A 15,450-nucleotide genomic window follows, 5' to 3' on the forward strand; every position below is an offset into this window, starting at 1 on the left:
ATTTTTCCTCTAATGTTCATCCACATTCTTCTACTTCCAAAATTTTGTTCTGTTTCAAAGTTTGCCCCATAAGCAATCAAGAACATGGGCTATGCACCACAAGAAGCGCCCTGGGCTCTCTCAAGCCAGGGCGTTGTGGGGCTGAGGGCCTCGGCCATGCCCCCTGCCCAACACACACAGCCAACCCAGAGATGACCACTGAGCTGCGGCAAGAAAGGCCCCGGGTTCCCGAGTTGGGGAGGTGGGAGGCAAGAGCTTTTGCCACACATCCCTGACATCTACACCCTGACCAGCAATGACCAATCCACCGCTGGAAGCTCCCTGGTCTCCCCTGTGGGAATGTGGGGGGTGTCACAGTCCTCAATACTGCCCCTCCTCCTTCCTCCTTCTCCCATCACATTTCCTTCCCCTTTCCCTATCTCCTGCCCTCTCAATTGCTTTGCAACATCATAGAATGCAAAAAAAAAAACCCTAATAATAAATAAATAAATAGTTTTCTGTAATTAAAAAAAAAAACAAAAAAAAACTTGGGCTATGAATCTCAGCCAAGAAACTTTTTCCTATCCAGTAAGATATACTAATATTTACTGGATACCTAAGAGCAGATTATAAGAGAGAAATCTTATTTTTAAAATAAAGAAATAAATTTTTGCAAGTTTCCAGAAATAAATTCTACCTATAAACCAGATTCAATACCCGTATTTAAATATTACCATATTACTAAACTTATTTAATTTTTTTTTTAAAAAACAAAAAAAGTAAAAAGCCAAATTCCTTTTCTAAAAGGGAAACATTAGCTCTGTGGTTCTCTGACTTTTTGATCAAAAGAAAAAAAGCCATTTAAAACTTAAATTTCATTGCAGCCATATTCTTCTAATACCAAAGACAAAACTGGACATGAAAAAAAGTGAGAAATGGGGAAAATGAGGTATGTAATCCCCTAGGGAAGAACTGATAACACTTACATGTCTGGACAATTAGCAGACTACTCTAAGGGTGAGGGGCCAGGACAGAGCATGTCTGTCTGCCCACTTGTTTTTTCAGTACAATAGTTCATTTATTAATTGAAAACCAATAAAAGAGCTATCAGCTACCAAAAGTGGGAAAAGGCGGGATGGGGGTTGAGGGGAGCGGGAAGGAAAGTAGGGCTAGAATAAAATTAAGGGGAGGTGTTCCAGACCCATTTTGATAGTTCTAGATCAACTAAGAAACTAAAAAAAATTATTCTATACAAGGAAGGACTCTCCTACAGTTCCCAAAGCAGAGACTAAGAAATGGTCATTGTTGAGCCCCAAGAGCAGTATGTACATATTCCTTCCTTATTCTTTCATCAGTTTACAAATGTCTTCAATACTTTTACCTAGATTCCATATTGGCTAGGTTGGCCCGCAGTTCAGAGTGGGCATAAGTAAGCTCCCTCAGGGCCTGTGGTCACTCTCTGTCCTATCCTGTGTGAAGTGAATAGGCTTACCCATACTCATCTTGATTGGGAGACTTTCTCTGCTTGCTGCTTCCACTAGATGTCTCCGAACTTCCATCACTGCCTCTTTGTGCTTGGTGGTTAGTAAGGCTTCCCACAGGGCTTTGGCTTCTGTATCACTGCAGTGAAACCACAAAAAGAGCTTTAGAATAAATTTCTATGGGATAATGGAAAGGGCTGAAAGCAAAATAATTTCTTAAGTATCATTTTTGAGCACTAATATAGTCTTTCCTATTGATAGACTAAGTATTAGGATCAAAGAAAGACTATCGAATTCATTTAATTGGCACAAATTATTGAGAAATTGAAACAATGAAATCAGGCCAGAAAAGGTTAGAAAAGCTATATTGTGCCACGAGAAGTGTGGGAAAACTATATGATAAATTTTTTTTAAGATTTTGAACTTTAAGTTTTTCAGATTGCTGTTCAACATTGCTAGAATAAGATAAATATTATATAACCCAAAATTAAATGTACATCTAAAAATGATTATCAGTGAATACAAGCAGTATAACAATTCAAGAAAATATTCTTGTCTAAAATATACAAAGCAATCAGCAATGAGAATTCCTGTTCAAAAATTATTCAATAGACTCCTAATTTACAGGCTTCTCATTGAATGAAAATCAGGAACTGTACTAAGTAACCATGGCCTGAAGTGTCCTTCTTTGGGCCTTAGGTTAGAAGGATGGCACTTACTGAAGGCTTTACAATTAACCTTTGAAAATAGCACGAAGCACTGCATTATGCAGGGTCTCATCTGGGCTCACTTCCCCAATAGCCCTCTGTCTCACCCAACATGCCATGTCCAAATTATAAATGAGTACAGTGTTCTTTCCGGAAGATCTCTGCTATGTAGCCAAGTATACACATTTGTAGTAACATTTTAAAAACTGAATATGAAGAAACAAGGATTACTTCTGTCCCTTTCCACGGACGTTTTCCTTCACTTAAAGCCCCACTAACTCTCGTACTATCCAGCTAACAAATTTGAAAACAAATGAATTTTTAAATTTAGTTTTAAAAGTTATATCTATTAAGATATTAATTTAGCTGGAAAGTTATACCTAATAAAATATATCTTTCAAGTTTGAATTTGATCAGGAATAATGGAATGATGTACTTTAGCACTGTTTAATATCTGACACATAATAATCTTTCATTAAATAATACAATAGTTGTTTTGCTATCATTTATTTTTTCTGTAGTGAACTAACATCACTGCTCAACATACTTCATTGTTTTAATCTGATTAAAACTATCATTATAACTCTGCATCTAGTATTCTTAAGTTTTATTGAAGTGAGCAGGTAAACTATATGTCAAGCCCTGTATTTGGCTGGGATATAGATAAAAATAAGCTTTCAACGACTTATAGTCTGAAAGAAGAGGCAGACATGTAAGCAAAGAAATTACCAAAAAATGTACAAAAAGAGTCACAATCAATGCTTGAATAAATTTCCTTGCAAATCTAATCCTGGGTGGGAGGATAAGAACTGAAGAAATGATTTCTACTGGAAATGATGAGCAAGTACAAAGATACATAATCTCCAAAAGATACAAAGGGAAAAGTTATAACTCAATCTGGAAAGGAGAATGGTAAAGAAAGTCTTCAAAAAAAATATAAAATCTTAGTCACAAAAAAAGAGAGAGAAGGACATTTCAGAATGTGCATAGTTCTAGGTGCATGACACTAAGGAGTACTCTTTTGCTCCATGCTAAGGTGCAAGGGGAGGCAATAGAAGTAAGGGCAAAAGAGAAGGTGGGAGCCATGCTATGAGGGCCCTGCATTCCTTGCAAGGCTTGTAGACTTCTATCTGTAGGTGGCAGGAAGCCAAGGAGCATGTGATTGATTCCACATTCTGAGAAGAGCGGTACATTCATATTCTTTCTTAATTTCTCCAAAGCTCTGCAGGCAATGGAGAATCACTGAAGAATTCTGACCAGGGGAGTTACACTCCTACTTTCAGAAATTTATGGTTCACAATCATTCCCTACTTTTATTCTCAAAAGCACTTCTCCCCAAACCACAGAGATTTCTCACGTACTCAATTCAACACAGAACTTCCGGAGTAGAACACCACTACCCTCCTTTTCTCCATAAGAGTGCGTATCTCACTAATACAGTGTATCTCCAAGATCACAATAGGTTAGGTAAAACTGTGGTTACCCAGTCAGATTAGTGTAGTGGTTTAAATGTGTCCTCTGGAGCGTGATAAATCTGGGTTCAAACTTCAACCATTCTCCCCTTCACTCACTTCAATACAAGGCCTCCTAGATCTACCCATGCTCCAAGCAAAGGGAACTCTTTCCCTCCTTTGCCAGGAACTCTCTTCCTACAAATATACCTCTCTCTCTCCACATAGCTGCTGAAATGCACCTTATCAGAGAGGTTGCCCCTTACTACCCTGTGTGAAAGAGTGACAACGCCCATGCCAGAACCTTATCCTACCACTCTCGTCTCCTTACTGGGCTTTACTGTTCTACAGAATCCTTATCACCATCTGACTTATATGTTTCCATGTTTGTTTGTTGTCTATCTCCCTCATGAAGGCAAGGTCCTTCTATGACCTTATTGCTAATTGCCCCCAACCCAGAACAGTGCCAGGCCTGTGGTGGGTAAATTCAATAAAGAGTGAATAAATAATACTTTCTAGTTATGTAACTTTGTGTACATAATTAATTATCTCTTTTTCTCAGTTTTCTCATCTATGGAGATGGAAGTAATCATAGTGATTTCACAGGATTATTGCAAGGCTTAAATAAGATAATGCACATAAAGCACTGTCCTGATTCACAATAAATATGAGTAGTTGTGTGGTTGTTACTACGATTACTATTGTTATGGATGATATTGTCCTATAGCCATGGTATTTAACTCAATGTGTTCAAGGGTTTGTAATATACTGGATGAATTCACTTCATTACATTGAGTATTTTTACCCATGCAATGCTGATTAGTGCATATATACTAGTCAGTCAGGGCTTATACTCTCTGGCTCTTGTCTGTTAAAACATTTTTATGAAAGATGTAGTTTCCATAATCTTTAACATGTATGCATAGAGAGGTCACATTTCCTTGAAAACCGTTTTGTCACTATAAGTAATTCCGATTGTCTGGACACGTGTGACAGTTCCTAATGTCTACTTCCTGTTCTAAATAGTTTCAATATACTAACCTCCGTATCACACATGGTCATTTTACATTTGCCAGCTAAACATTCATGAACTAATTTGGGTTCTCTGAATAATAGACACTGAAGACCAAAAGCATTATTACTGGTATCTCTTTTGTCTCCTGCAACACTTGTTCACAAAGTCACTCTATTACTGCTATGTGGTGATTCACATACATACTTCTATATCGGCATCTGAGTTGAATGTGGGAGTCATTCTGCCTTTGTATAATATGCTCTTAAAAGTTGATCCAATGGGCAACATTTCATACTATTTAAGTTTAACATGAAATCAACTCCTGATGTTGAATTTCGTAAGTCAAGAAAAGTTCACTGCTATACACACTATAATCACAATAGTGGATTTTTGTGTAATTCTTTATCCTCTCCAACTGTGCAAAATTCTCTATTTTCCTACTAGGGAAATAAGCAATAGAGAGAGGGCTTCTACAACAGGGCCAGTGTAGTAGACTAGTAGTAGGCAGTACTGCCAAGTGGCAGAGGACCAAACACCACAGGGTTCTGGTTTTGCCACTTATTAGCTCTATGTCCCTAGGAGAGTTACTTAACCTCTTTGCACATGTTTTCTCCTCTGTTAAATGGAGATGATAATAGTACATATTCTGTGAGATGTTATGAGAATTGAATGAACAAACATATCTAAAGCACCTACAACAATGCCTGGACATAAGTGTTCAATAAACATTGCAGTAGTAGCAGCAGTAGTGGTAGAAATAATTTTAAAAGGTCAAAGGTCAGAATTTTATTTAAGATATAGAAGAAAATCTATTTTAGAAGTACACTAGTCTTTCCCATTTACTTGCATACTCATAGTATAACCTCTGTCAGCAGCTTCATTTTCTAATATGAAAAGGTCAACAGTAGATAATGTAGAATACGTAATGATACATACTGAAACGTTGAAAACTCCAACTCTAGCAATCTCCCTATATATGACAATATCAAGAATAAAATAAGGAACTTCACTATAGGTTATTTTGGAGCTGACAGCTATAGAAAGTTTGAATTTTTCTTATGAAGGTTTTTAAGTAATGACTTCTGTGCCAACATCTTGCCTCTTAAATTTAATTATATAGAAATTCTGTAGGCTGCATAGATAGGACATTTTAAAAGTAAAATTGTTACTTTTACCAGGATTTCAGTTCAGCATTTCCAGACTAACATCAAATGGTTGAACAATTCTTGGGTCAGAAGTGAACATTAGAAGTAGCATTAAAACTAATAATTTCTACATCTTCAGTAGGACGCTACCTAATGCAACACAGACAAATGAAAATCGAAAGCACCTGAAGAAAAATTTATAATATGCCTGAGAAAAACACTATAGCTTCAAACAAATCAAACTGCTATTAGAACCTATTTATACCTAATCTAAACACTTTGCACTCTACTGTAAACCTACTTCATCTTGCTTAGTCTTTTCTCTTAAATTCAGAAACAGCTGGTCAACATCTTTTTAATAATCAGGCCCACCAGAAAACAGTTCTTTTTTTTCATGGATAAATTAAGGAAGATATTTGAAAGGTAAGTAAAATATAATATCAAAATATAGTTTCAAATACAATCACTACATTCTATTTTAAAAACATTCTAGAATTTATTTTCTATTTATTTATTTTAAAAGTTTATTTATTAATATTCTTTTTTTACATTCTAAGATGTTGTTGCAGAGCAGTTGGGTGAGAGGGGGACAGGGGAAGGAGGAAAGAAATAGGGTGGGAGGAGGAAGGAGGAGGGGTGGGGTTGAGGCCTGTGGCACCCCCCTCATTCCTGCGGGAGAGACCAAGGGGCTTCCAGCAGTGGCTTGGTCATTGCTGGGCTGGATGCAGATGTCAGGGAGGTGTAGCTAAAACCCTCAGCACCCCCATGGCCACAGATTGGGACACGGTTCGGTGGTCATCACTGGGCTGGTTGCGGGTGTCGTTGGGGCATGGCCAAGGACCCCCCCAACCCTGGCTCGGAAGCCCAGGGCGCTTCCTGCAGTTTCTTGGTGGTCATCACTGGGCTGGTTTCAGGTATTGGGAGGGTGAGGCTGAGGCTCCCAGCCTTACCCACTCCCTGGCTTGGGAGCCCAGGTAGCTTCCAGTCCTTCTAAGTTTTATGGGTGTTCTTTGGTGGTGGTAGACCTTTACTAGTTAATATCAAACTTTGTCTCTGGTCTGTGGGAATTTCATTTTTTCTTACAGTTCTGTGTTGGATGATTCACTGTTCCTACCACTTAAACTCTGCACTGGAACTAATTTGTTGTCCTCTGCTTACTTCTAAAATGGGGGAACTTCCTGTGGGAATCAGAACTTGAGCTCTGTGATTGAGCTAAATTGCTGCTTTGCTGCTGATTCCCTGGAGAAGGGTTTCTGTATAGCTCAGGTTTTAATTGTTGACTTTATAGGTATTTCCAGATCTTGTGAGATCTGGTACACCTGGGTTGTATAGGAACTCTGGTCTTGACCTGTCTTTTCAACAAACTGCAGTTCTATATTCCTGACCAGTCTACACAGAGTGGGCCTGTGTTCATTGGAGGGGCAGATCAGCAGTCCTTGCTGTGCCCCAATGCGCCTCCAGTGGGCCTGTCTCCCCCACCACCCATACTCCAAACACTTCCCATGGGATGGGCCATCCACTGTTCCCTTGTGATGACTCACCGGCCTCCGGGTGGCTCCTTTTTTCAGTTGCTGTGGCTCCTTGCACCTATGTGGGTCCACAGGAACCCTGTTAGTGGTCTTGCTGGCCTGAGGACCACCAAGACCCTCTTTTTCCCTGCTACCTCCAAGCTACTTCATACGAAGTGCACAGCTGTGGCTTTTGCCAGCTTCTTCTCCATGTGCTCACCGGCTCCAGCCCTGAAATGGCCAGGATTCAAACTGGTGGGAGTGATCATTTCTTTCTCTCATTGTGGCTTCTCCTGCCTTCATGAACTTCATAGGTCTCTCCTCCTCTTCCCCTGAGCTCTAATTGCCCCAGCTTGGTTGTCGTTGCTTTTTAATAGCTGTAAATTGGTTAGTTTGCAGGAGAGAGTGATGCTGGGGACCATCTATTCTGCAATATTGACCGGAAGCCAAACATTCTAGAATTTACAAAACTTATTATATCTTAATTGATCCTCATCTCCTGAGCAAAGTCATTATCACTGACAACTGACTTTTGGACATTCATCCTGTAAGTATAAAACTGGGACTTATACCCAGATAACTGGCTTCTAAGCCCAGTATTCTTTCAAGTATATCATGCTATGCTTGTGTTATACAAATCATCAAAGAGACTCAATCATGTAGAATGTCAATTATTTTCAAATTTTCATGTTGGTCTTCTTTTCTAATCCTTAGGATTCTTTATTCCCCTTTAAGTTCACATGTGAGCCCCACATAAGATAGAATGGAATACAATGAAGAGTGAAGTAAATCTACATTAACTTATGCAGAAGGTAAAGCTCTCTCAGAATTTTGCACAATTTTTGTTTTAAACAATGTCATACTATTCCCCTTGAAGGAAACTATTAGACATTGATAGTCACTTTGCTCACAATGCTAATCATTTTCAACTTCTATTCAACTTTCTTCTTTAAATGTTTCTGTCCAAGAGTACTTTGCTAAATTTTTAATCATCTACATATGTATCATTTATATAACTGAAAAAGCAAAAAACTAAAGTCTAAATTGCCTAGAGGTATTATTTCCAATCTAGGCCTTATTTTATGTTTGATATATCCTTGGGAAAGAGAAAAGGGGAAATAGTCTCTAATTATTTTACCACCGATAAAACTGAGACAAAAATGAAACAACTCGCCTAACTTCTCATCATTAATTAGAAAAAAGGAGGGTTAGAGCTCAGGTCTATCATGTGGAAGTGCCAATGGGCTGCTTCTGTGACCTATGGCAATTCATTTAATAATTCTGGGGCTTTATATACCCTAAAAGTATTACTAATGTTATTGTTTTCATTCATTGAGCACTCACTATGCCACAGGCAATATGACGATATTATTTCATTGAATGCCTTATCTCACTGAATAACAACCCTCCAGGATAAGTATCGTTGACTCCATTCCATAAGTGAGAAAGCTGATTCTTAAAGACATGAAATAACTTGCTCAAATTACACAACTGATAAATCAGGATTTGAAATCAGGTCCCTGTGAACTCCAGAATCCATCTATTGATATGATTCCACACTATTCTGTAAAGTAAAAGACTTGCACTGGAATGCCAATTTCTGAGATTCCCTGGGTCCCTAACAAGCTATATTTATAAGGTTTCATATATTTATGCCCTGGTGCTCCACATTCACACGTATAAATTTGATTAACATCCCAAAGCTCAATAAAAGATGGGTGAATATCCCATGTTGTTATTTCTTTTATTAAAACCCTTTCTTCTTTTTCGCAAGTCCAGTGATAATAATACACAGAGTTAACAACAGAACATTCCCAACAGCTTGTAGAATTTAAACTAAACAATTTTCTACCTTTTTCTGTTTCTAAAGTCATATTTCCCAAAGAGATAAACTTTAATTCATTGTAGCTACTCAAATGCAATTTTATGTGTTACAATAGATTCCTTGAAGTATACAATATAAAAGTAGAATAGTTGTCCTATGAAAAAAATCTATGAAATGTAATTAGTTTCTATATTGTCAGTAACTATATAATATGCCAAGTACATACTAAATGTATGTCCCTTTTTTGATAAACTGATTATCTTTTATCCTGAAAAATCAAACTATTTTTATAAATTGACATGTTTAAAGAAGACTACAGATCAATGATATATGCATAATAATAACCTGCTAAAAATAGCAGTCTTTTTTAAGTCTTTTAAGAGACTTCAGTACATGAAGATATGGTCCTTTCGGTTCATTCCAGTTCATTTATTCACCAGAATTACTTAACTCTGAATGAAACCTTAGAAGCTGCCTTGGTTTGGCCTGTATGAAATGTCAAATATAGTCTGCTACGAACTAACAGGAAATATTCATCACCAAATACAATACAGAGAAGACAGTATTAATTTTTAAAAGGTGCTGAATGTTGAATCATGGTGCTACTTCAGTCAAGTGGAAGGCATGCAATTAAGAGCCTGAGAGTGAAATGTGAATGCACATCATTATCTTGTGACTAAACTCAGAGAAAGTTTCTTCATGTCATGCACGGGAAGTTAAGCTTACTCACAGGATTTGCAATAACAGTCACAGTACTCCAACAGAAATACAATGACAACAACAACAACAGAAACAAATAAACATTTTCAACTAATTTTAAACACAGAGCAAGCTGAATCACAATTTTTCACAGCAGGGAATAATGGCTTACTTGAGTGGTGAGCTTAATGTGCTCTGAAGGTAGGTTTGTTAATCAAATTATTCACAGAGGCTTTAATATCATCTTTCCTCTTGGCTACTTTTTTAAACAATTACTTCATCTTTAACAAATTTATCCATTAAACTTCATCTCAATAGAAGCAAAAGCAGCTAAACACAGGATATGTGATGTAGACCCTTGGCACTAGAAAACAGTCTTTCATTCATTCTTTCTTTCAAAACACAAGCACTTCCTGTAGGCTGGGCTTTCAAGGAGGTGCTAAACCACATCACTGAGCAGCCTCCAGTGCCCTGCCCTCATGGAACTAGTCATTTAGCAAGGAAGCTAGAACTGAGCACACTCCGGCAGGGTAACAGAAACACAGAATGGTTCGGATCCCCTTACCTGCCAGCTGCCAGAACAAAACAGAACAAAACAAAAACAGAATGGGAACTGTGAAAGAGTGTAACACCTAACCTGGTCTGGGTGTAGGGGTGGAGGAGTGACTCAGAATGTAACATTGAGACCTGAAAAATGAGTGGGAATTATCCAGGTAAAGAATGAAGTAAGAGCATACTGGGCAAGAGTACCATAATGGTCAGGGGACCTGAGAAGAGAACTTGAGACTTTTCAAGGAAATGAAAATAAATATGCATGGAGCATAAAGACCTAGTTTGACACTGCTCTCAGTGCATGGCAAATCATTCAAGGCCTAGTAACCCACATTAGGGATCATATATTCTTTCTCCAAGGGTAACTGAAGGGTCTTCAACAACAGACTGACCTGATCAGATTTGCATTATTAAAAGATCACTCAGGCTCATTGTGAAAATGGATCTGAGGACTGGGTGAGAGGCTACTGTAATAGTCCAATCAAGCAAGAATTGTTGATGTCTTGGACTACAGTTTGACTTCTCAAATCTATCATATCTTATCATTCCCCTGCTCAAAACCCTTCCATGCTTCGTACCACCATTAAACTAAAATCCAAGTTCCTTATTTGGACCAACAGGTTTATACACTTTTGCATATTCCTGTGTCCGTAACTTCATCTCCAACTTCTCAGCTTCAATCACTAGGCCTCAGCCACAATAGCCTGATTTCAGGGTCAAGTGTGTTCTCAAATCAGGATCTTTATATTTGCTATTCCCTTTTCCTAGAACCCTCTTCCTCCAGATGTTCATTGATAGGTCTTATTCATTCATTCATTCAACAAATATTTATTGAGTATCTACTACATGCCAGTATTGTTCTAGGTACAGCTCAAGGCTTCTGTCCTTGACCACTCTAGCTATTATAGCACTCCCTATTTCAAATCTTACTTGCCATATTTTACTTATAATACTTGTCACTAACTGAAACTATGTATTATTAAATAGAACCTATTTTAACAAACTGGGAGTGGAAATGACCACAATACATTAAGAACAGAAGCATACTGGCTTTATCAGAATGTCAGCATCCTGGGCCCATGGGTGACAGTGTACTCAGGCCACCAATACCTCATAGGCCATGCACTAGAGGTACAATAGTGTACAAGGATAAACAAGTCAGGCACAGACTTCTCTCAATGAGCTTCCAAAGTCTAATCAGAGAGAATGGATATTACTAGTAATTATAAGATAATACACTCTGAACTCATATAGGAACTAAAGAGTGCTATCCATGGAAGCAAAAATGAAGGTGGAGATGGGGAGGAGGAAAGAGTATCAAATAAGATGTCAAAAAGGGGAGGAGACCAGGACACTGAGAACCTGAAAAAAGTTAAATGTAGCTGCAGCCAAGAGTGTGAGCATGAAAGGAGGAGCGCAGAAAGATATAGGAGATGAAGGCTGAAACAATAACCAAGAGCAGATCTAGACAGTCCTTCTAAAACAAGTTCACAGTTGAAGTCTTTACACAGAAGGCAAAGGAGAGCCACTGAAGAATTTTACCAGGGAGCGTTAGAATGAGACTTACTATTACTTGCATAGCTGAATAAATGTACTTCCTGACCAGTGAATATAATCCATCCACTTCTTCCTTTTGAAGGTTCTTATGTTGGGTTTTGTTCACTTATTCAACAAATATTTATTTAGTGCCTACTATGTACCACGTACTATTCTTGGAGCTGGGGATACAGCAATGAACAAAACCAACATAAAATCACTGCCTTCATGTAATGCAAGTTCTGGAGTTTATTTTCTGAACACAGTACAAGAAAATCATAAAGTGAGAAGAGTTCGTATCTTACAAGGTTCCTTAGAAATCATTTCATCTACTTTTCTTTACAGAAAAAAAAACTGTGACTATGAGAGATCAAGTACCAAGGTCATAAACTTTTGGTGGAAAAACCACCATACCACAATAAAGACCAAAAACAAAAACTAAAGAAGCTGCTCAAAGACACCAAAAAAAAAAAAAAAAAAAAAATCAACGGAAACCGCCTTTTGTAGTTCAGAAATAGAAAGGAGGAGATTGTTCTCATGAGTTTTTGTATCCATTGTTACATTTGTTAAAGAATGTTCTCATAAGTAACAAATACATTGTTGAAAAAAGTAAGATCAATTCAAAAATGTTAAGCTCAAATATCACATTGGAGTACATTTTGAAAAGAAGCAGAGTAGAATGGAAAAATCACAGACCTTGATGCAGCTCATACTTCAGGGAAGTTACTTATATGTACCCTTCAGGCCTCACCTATATACTACATGTCTCTTACACTATAGGCTCTTGTTAATTCATTCAACAAGAATAAAGCACCATACAAATATAATTTGCCTTGTTCTAACTAGTGAAAAAGGTATTATTTTATATAATCATGAATAAATGTATTGTCTGTTATAAATTTTTAGTTAGTGTAATAATCTCGTTGTGAATTATATACTTTTGGATTGGTATTCAAAAACTTTTCTTAACACATGGTTGTGATTTCTGCACTGTTGAAGACATTCCAGTACATTTATTATCTGGAACCAATCACACAGATAGATTTTTTTTTTTTTTTAAGGAATAAGGTTTATTGCATACAAATCCATCATATTTGTATGTGACATTCTTCCAGATAAATGGGAAAATACTGCAATTGATTTTTGAGAAAGAGAAAGTAACAAAAAGATAATAGGACAGACATTTTTCTTAGACTCACTCATTTTTCAGGACTGACATATAATGCCTTTTTTTCTCTGAGGGGACTTGGCATATGTTCTCTGTTGTGTCTCAAATTAATTGCCTTGAGGTTTCTCTTCCCAGGAGTGGAGCTTGGTGGTAAGTATTTTGCTGCATTCATTTGCCTCCTCAAGAACTTTCTTAACCACTATGGGTTTGTCATGCTCCCTTGCTTGCCTGGTTGTGGAGGTGGGGATCGGGTGGCCCATGCCTCCATCTCAGGACCCCAGGTGGCCCAGGTAGATTTTTTATTAGCTATAGACTGATGTGGAAGTAGCATGCATTATTTTTAAAACATCTTATTTTTAAAGCATCAGTCTATAGCTAATAGAAAATCTATCTGTGTGAATGGTTCCAGATAATAAATGTACTGGAATGTACATTTATACAGTGCAGAAATCACAACCATGTGTTAAGAAAACTAAATAAAATCCAAGATAAACACAAAATTTACAATGTTTGAAACAATGAAAGAACAATCTCCAACTGATAAGTTTCAACTCTTTATTTTACACTGTCGTTCATCACTTCTCCCTTCAATATGATGCCTTCCTTCAGCACTGCAATAGGCATGTGAAACTTCTTAAAAAATGGGCCAGAACATAACATATACTGTACATCATATAAAATAATTGATCATAATTGAGCTTCATCTCAGTACAGATAGACATTTTTTACTCCTTCTCCCTACCATCTCATTAATGATAATGCTATAATCAATACAAACGTATTAATAATTTCCTTCTAGCAAACGGTAAAGCATAGGAAAGACTATTTTTCATATGGATTCCTAATGTATAAACGAATTAACTCAATATGAGAATTTTAAATCACTAACACAATCAGATTACTTAAAAACCAAACATTCATCCCCTCTCTGCACATTTTTCTGACTCTACAGAATACACTTTTATTTTCATGACCCAGTCCAAAGGCTTGCTCTACAGGAGAACTCTACTCTAGCTAGATTGATTACATCTGTGTGTTTTGGCTCAAATTCAAGATGTAGAAAGTTAAGGATTAATTTCTATGTCAAGAAACTCTAAGACAAGAGTTAGTAACTGTTTTACAGAGGTTCTTTGAAGCAAACTTCTCTCCCTGTTTTACTCCTTGTCATGTCACTCCATGAAGAAGGGTCATTTCAAGATCAGCATTATCTATTATTCTCTTATTATACAATGATTCCAGAATCTATCACTCTGTTGGGTGACACCATTACATTTATATACACATATGTATGAAGCTTCAAAGCCACTAAATTGGGAAAATTGATTTGTCAAAAATTGTTATAGTCTTGATTTTTTCTTCATTGGTTTTTGTTTGAGTTTTGGTTCACATGGAATATGAGTTTATGTTGCACCTATTATTTATTATCTTAACTCTGATAGATTTTGTTAAGGTGTTTTGTACCATTGCCCTTGATACCTTAGAAATATAGAACAGTGTTGAAGTGTTAATAGGGATACAACTCTGATGAGAGAATACACAGTAGTTCTTTCTATAAAAGGGGTTAGGGGTAGCAATCAGTTTAGGGGTGAAAAAGAGAACTTATTTTGAAGTTCCATTTGCACAGCAACTGCACTATTTTTACTTAGGATAATAATGAGGTAGAATTTTTCATAAAGATAAATTATTCAATTTAAAGCATTTTTAGTATTGTAAGATAAATAATCAGAGTATATGTGTGCTATGTGGCAAAAGTAGAGGACCTCACTTCACCAATAAAAAGTATGAAGCTCTATGTTATTGTTTAATTTCTCTGCTCCATGATATCCAAAAATCTGGGCATCACTTCAAAAGGCTCCAGGCCTAAGAAACAGAGTAGAGAGGAATCCTCAGGTTTCTCTGTAGATTTCTGCAGCCAAAATTACCCTGTTGGTAAAGAAGATCGAAATCCAGGATAAAAACCCAAAATGAAAGAGTAACAAGCACACATCTGGAACATCCCCCATAAGAAATAGCAAAGGTAGGAAGGCCTAGAACAACTAGCACTCACATTCAACTTCCTGGCCTGGATGCACTCCATCCCCTGATGAATGTCTTCAACACCACTTTAAAATGTACCTCAGATTTATTTGAATCAGGTATGATAAGGCACACAGACACAGAAATGCCTGTCAAAAAGAAAGTTTTTACACTCACCGATCCTTTAAAAGAGGAGGCACAGCATGCAATGCACATAGGGAAGCACCAGCATTGGTGAGGAGGCAGAGAGAGTAGGAAGAGAGTGGGCACAAGCTTTTATTGTGTTTTTTGTGGGAAGGAATAGGCAAGGCAGAATGAGCAGGCTGAGTAGGCTTAGATTTAATAATTTCAGTGGGCTCTGGGGTGTA

At 37.3% G+C, this 15,450-nt stretch overlaps 1 protein-coding gene across 2 annotated transcripts in view; it reads right to left on the reverse strand.

Moving 5' to 3' along the window:
- SCFD2 (sec1 family domain containing 2) overlaps positions 1-15,450 on the reverse strand; it is a 425,850-nt gene that overhangs the window by 357,704 nt on the left and 52,696 nt on the right. For both annotated transcript variants that reach the window (XM_063108339.1, XM_063108340.1), the window contains exon 3: positions 1,472-1,599. In XM_063108339.1, coding sequence (XP_062964409.1) covers positions 1,472-1,599 — 128 coding nt within the window. The remainder of the gene's footprint in view (positions 1-1,471; positions 1,600-15,450) is intronic.

This window comes from Cynocephalus volans, chromosome 9 (genome assembly GCF_027409185.1).
Source record: "Cynocephalus volans isolate mCynVol1 chromosome 9, mCynVol1.pri, whole genome shotgun sequence".
NCBI lineage: Eukaryota > Metazoa > Chordata > Mammalia > Dermoptera > Cynocephalidae > Cynocephalus > Cynocephalus volans.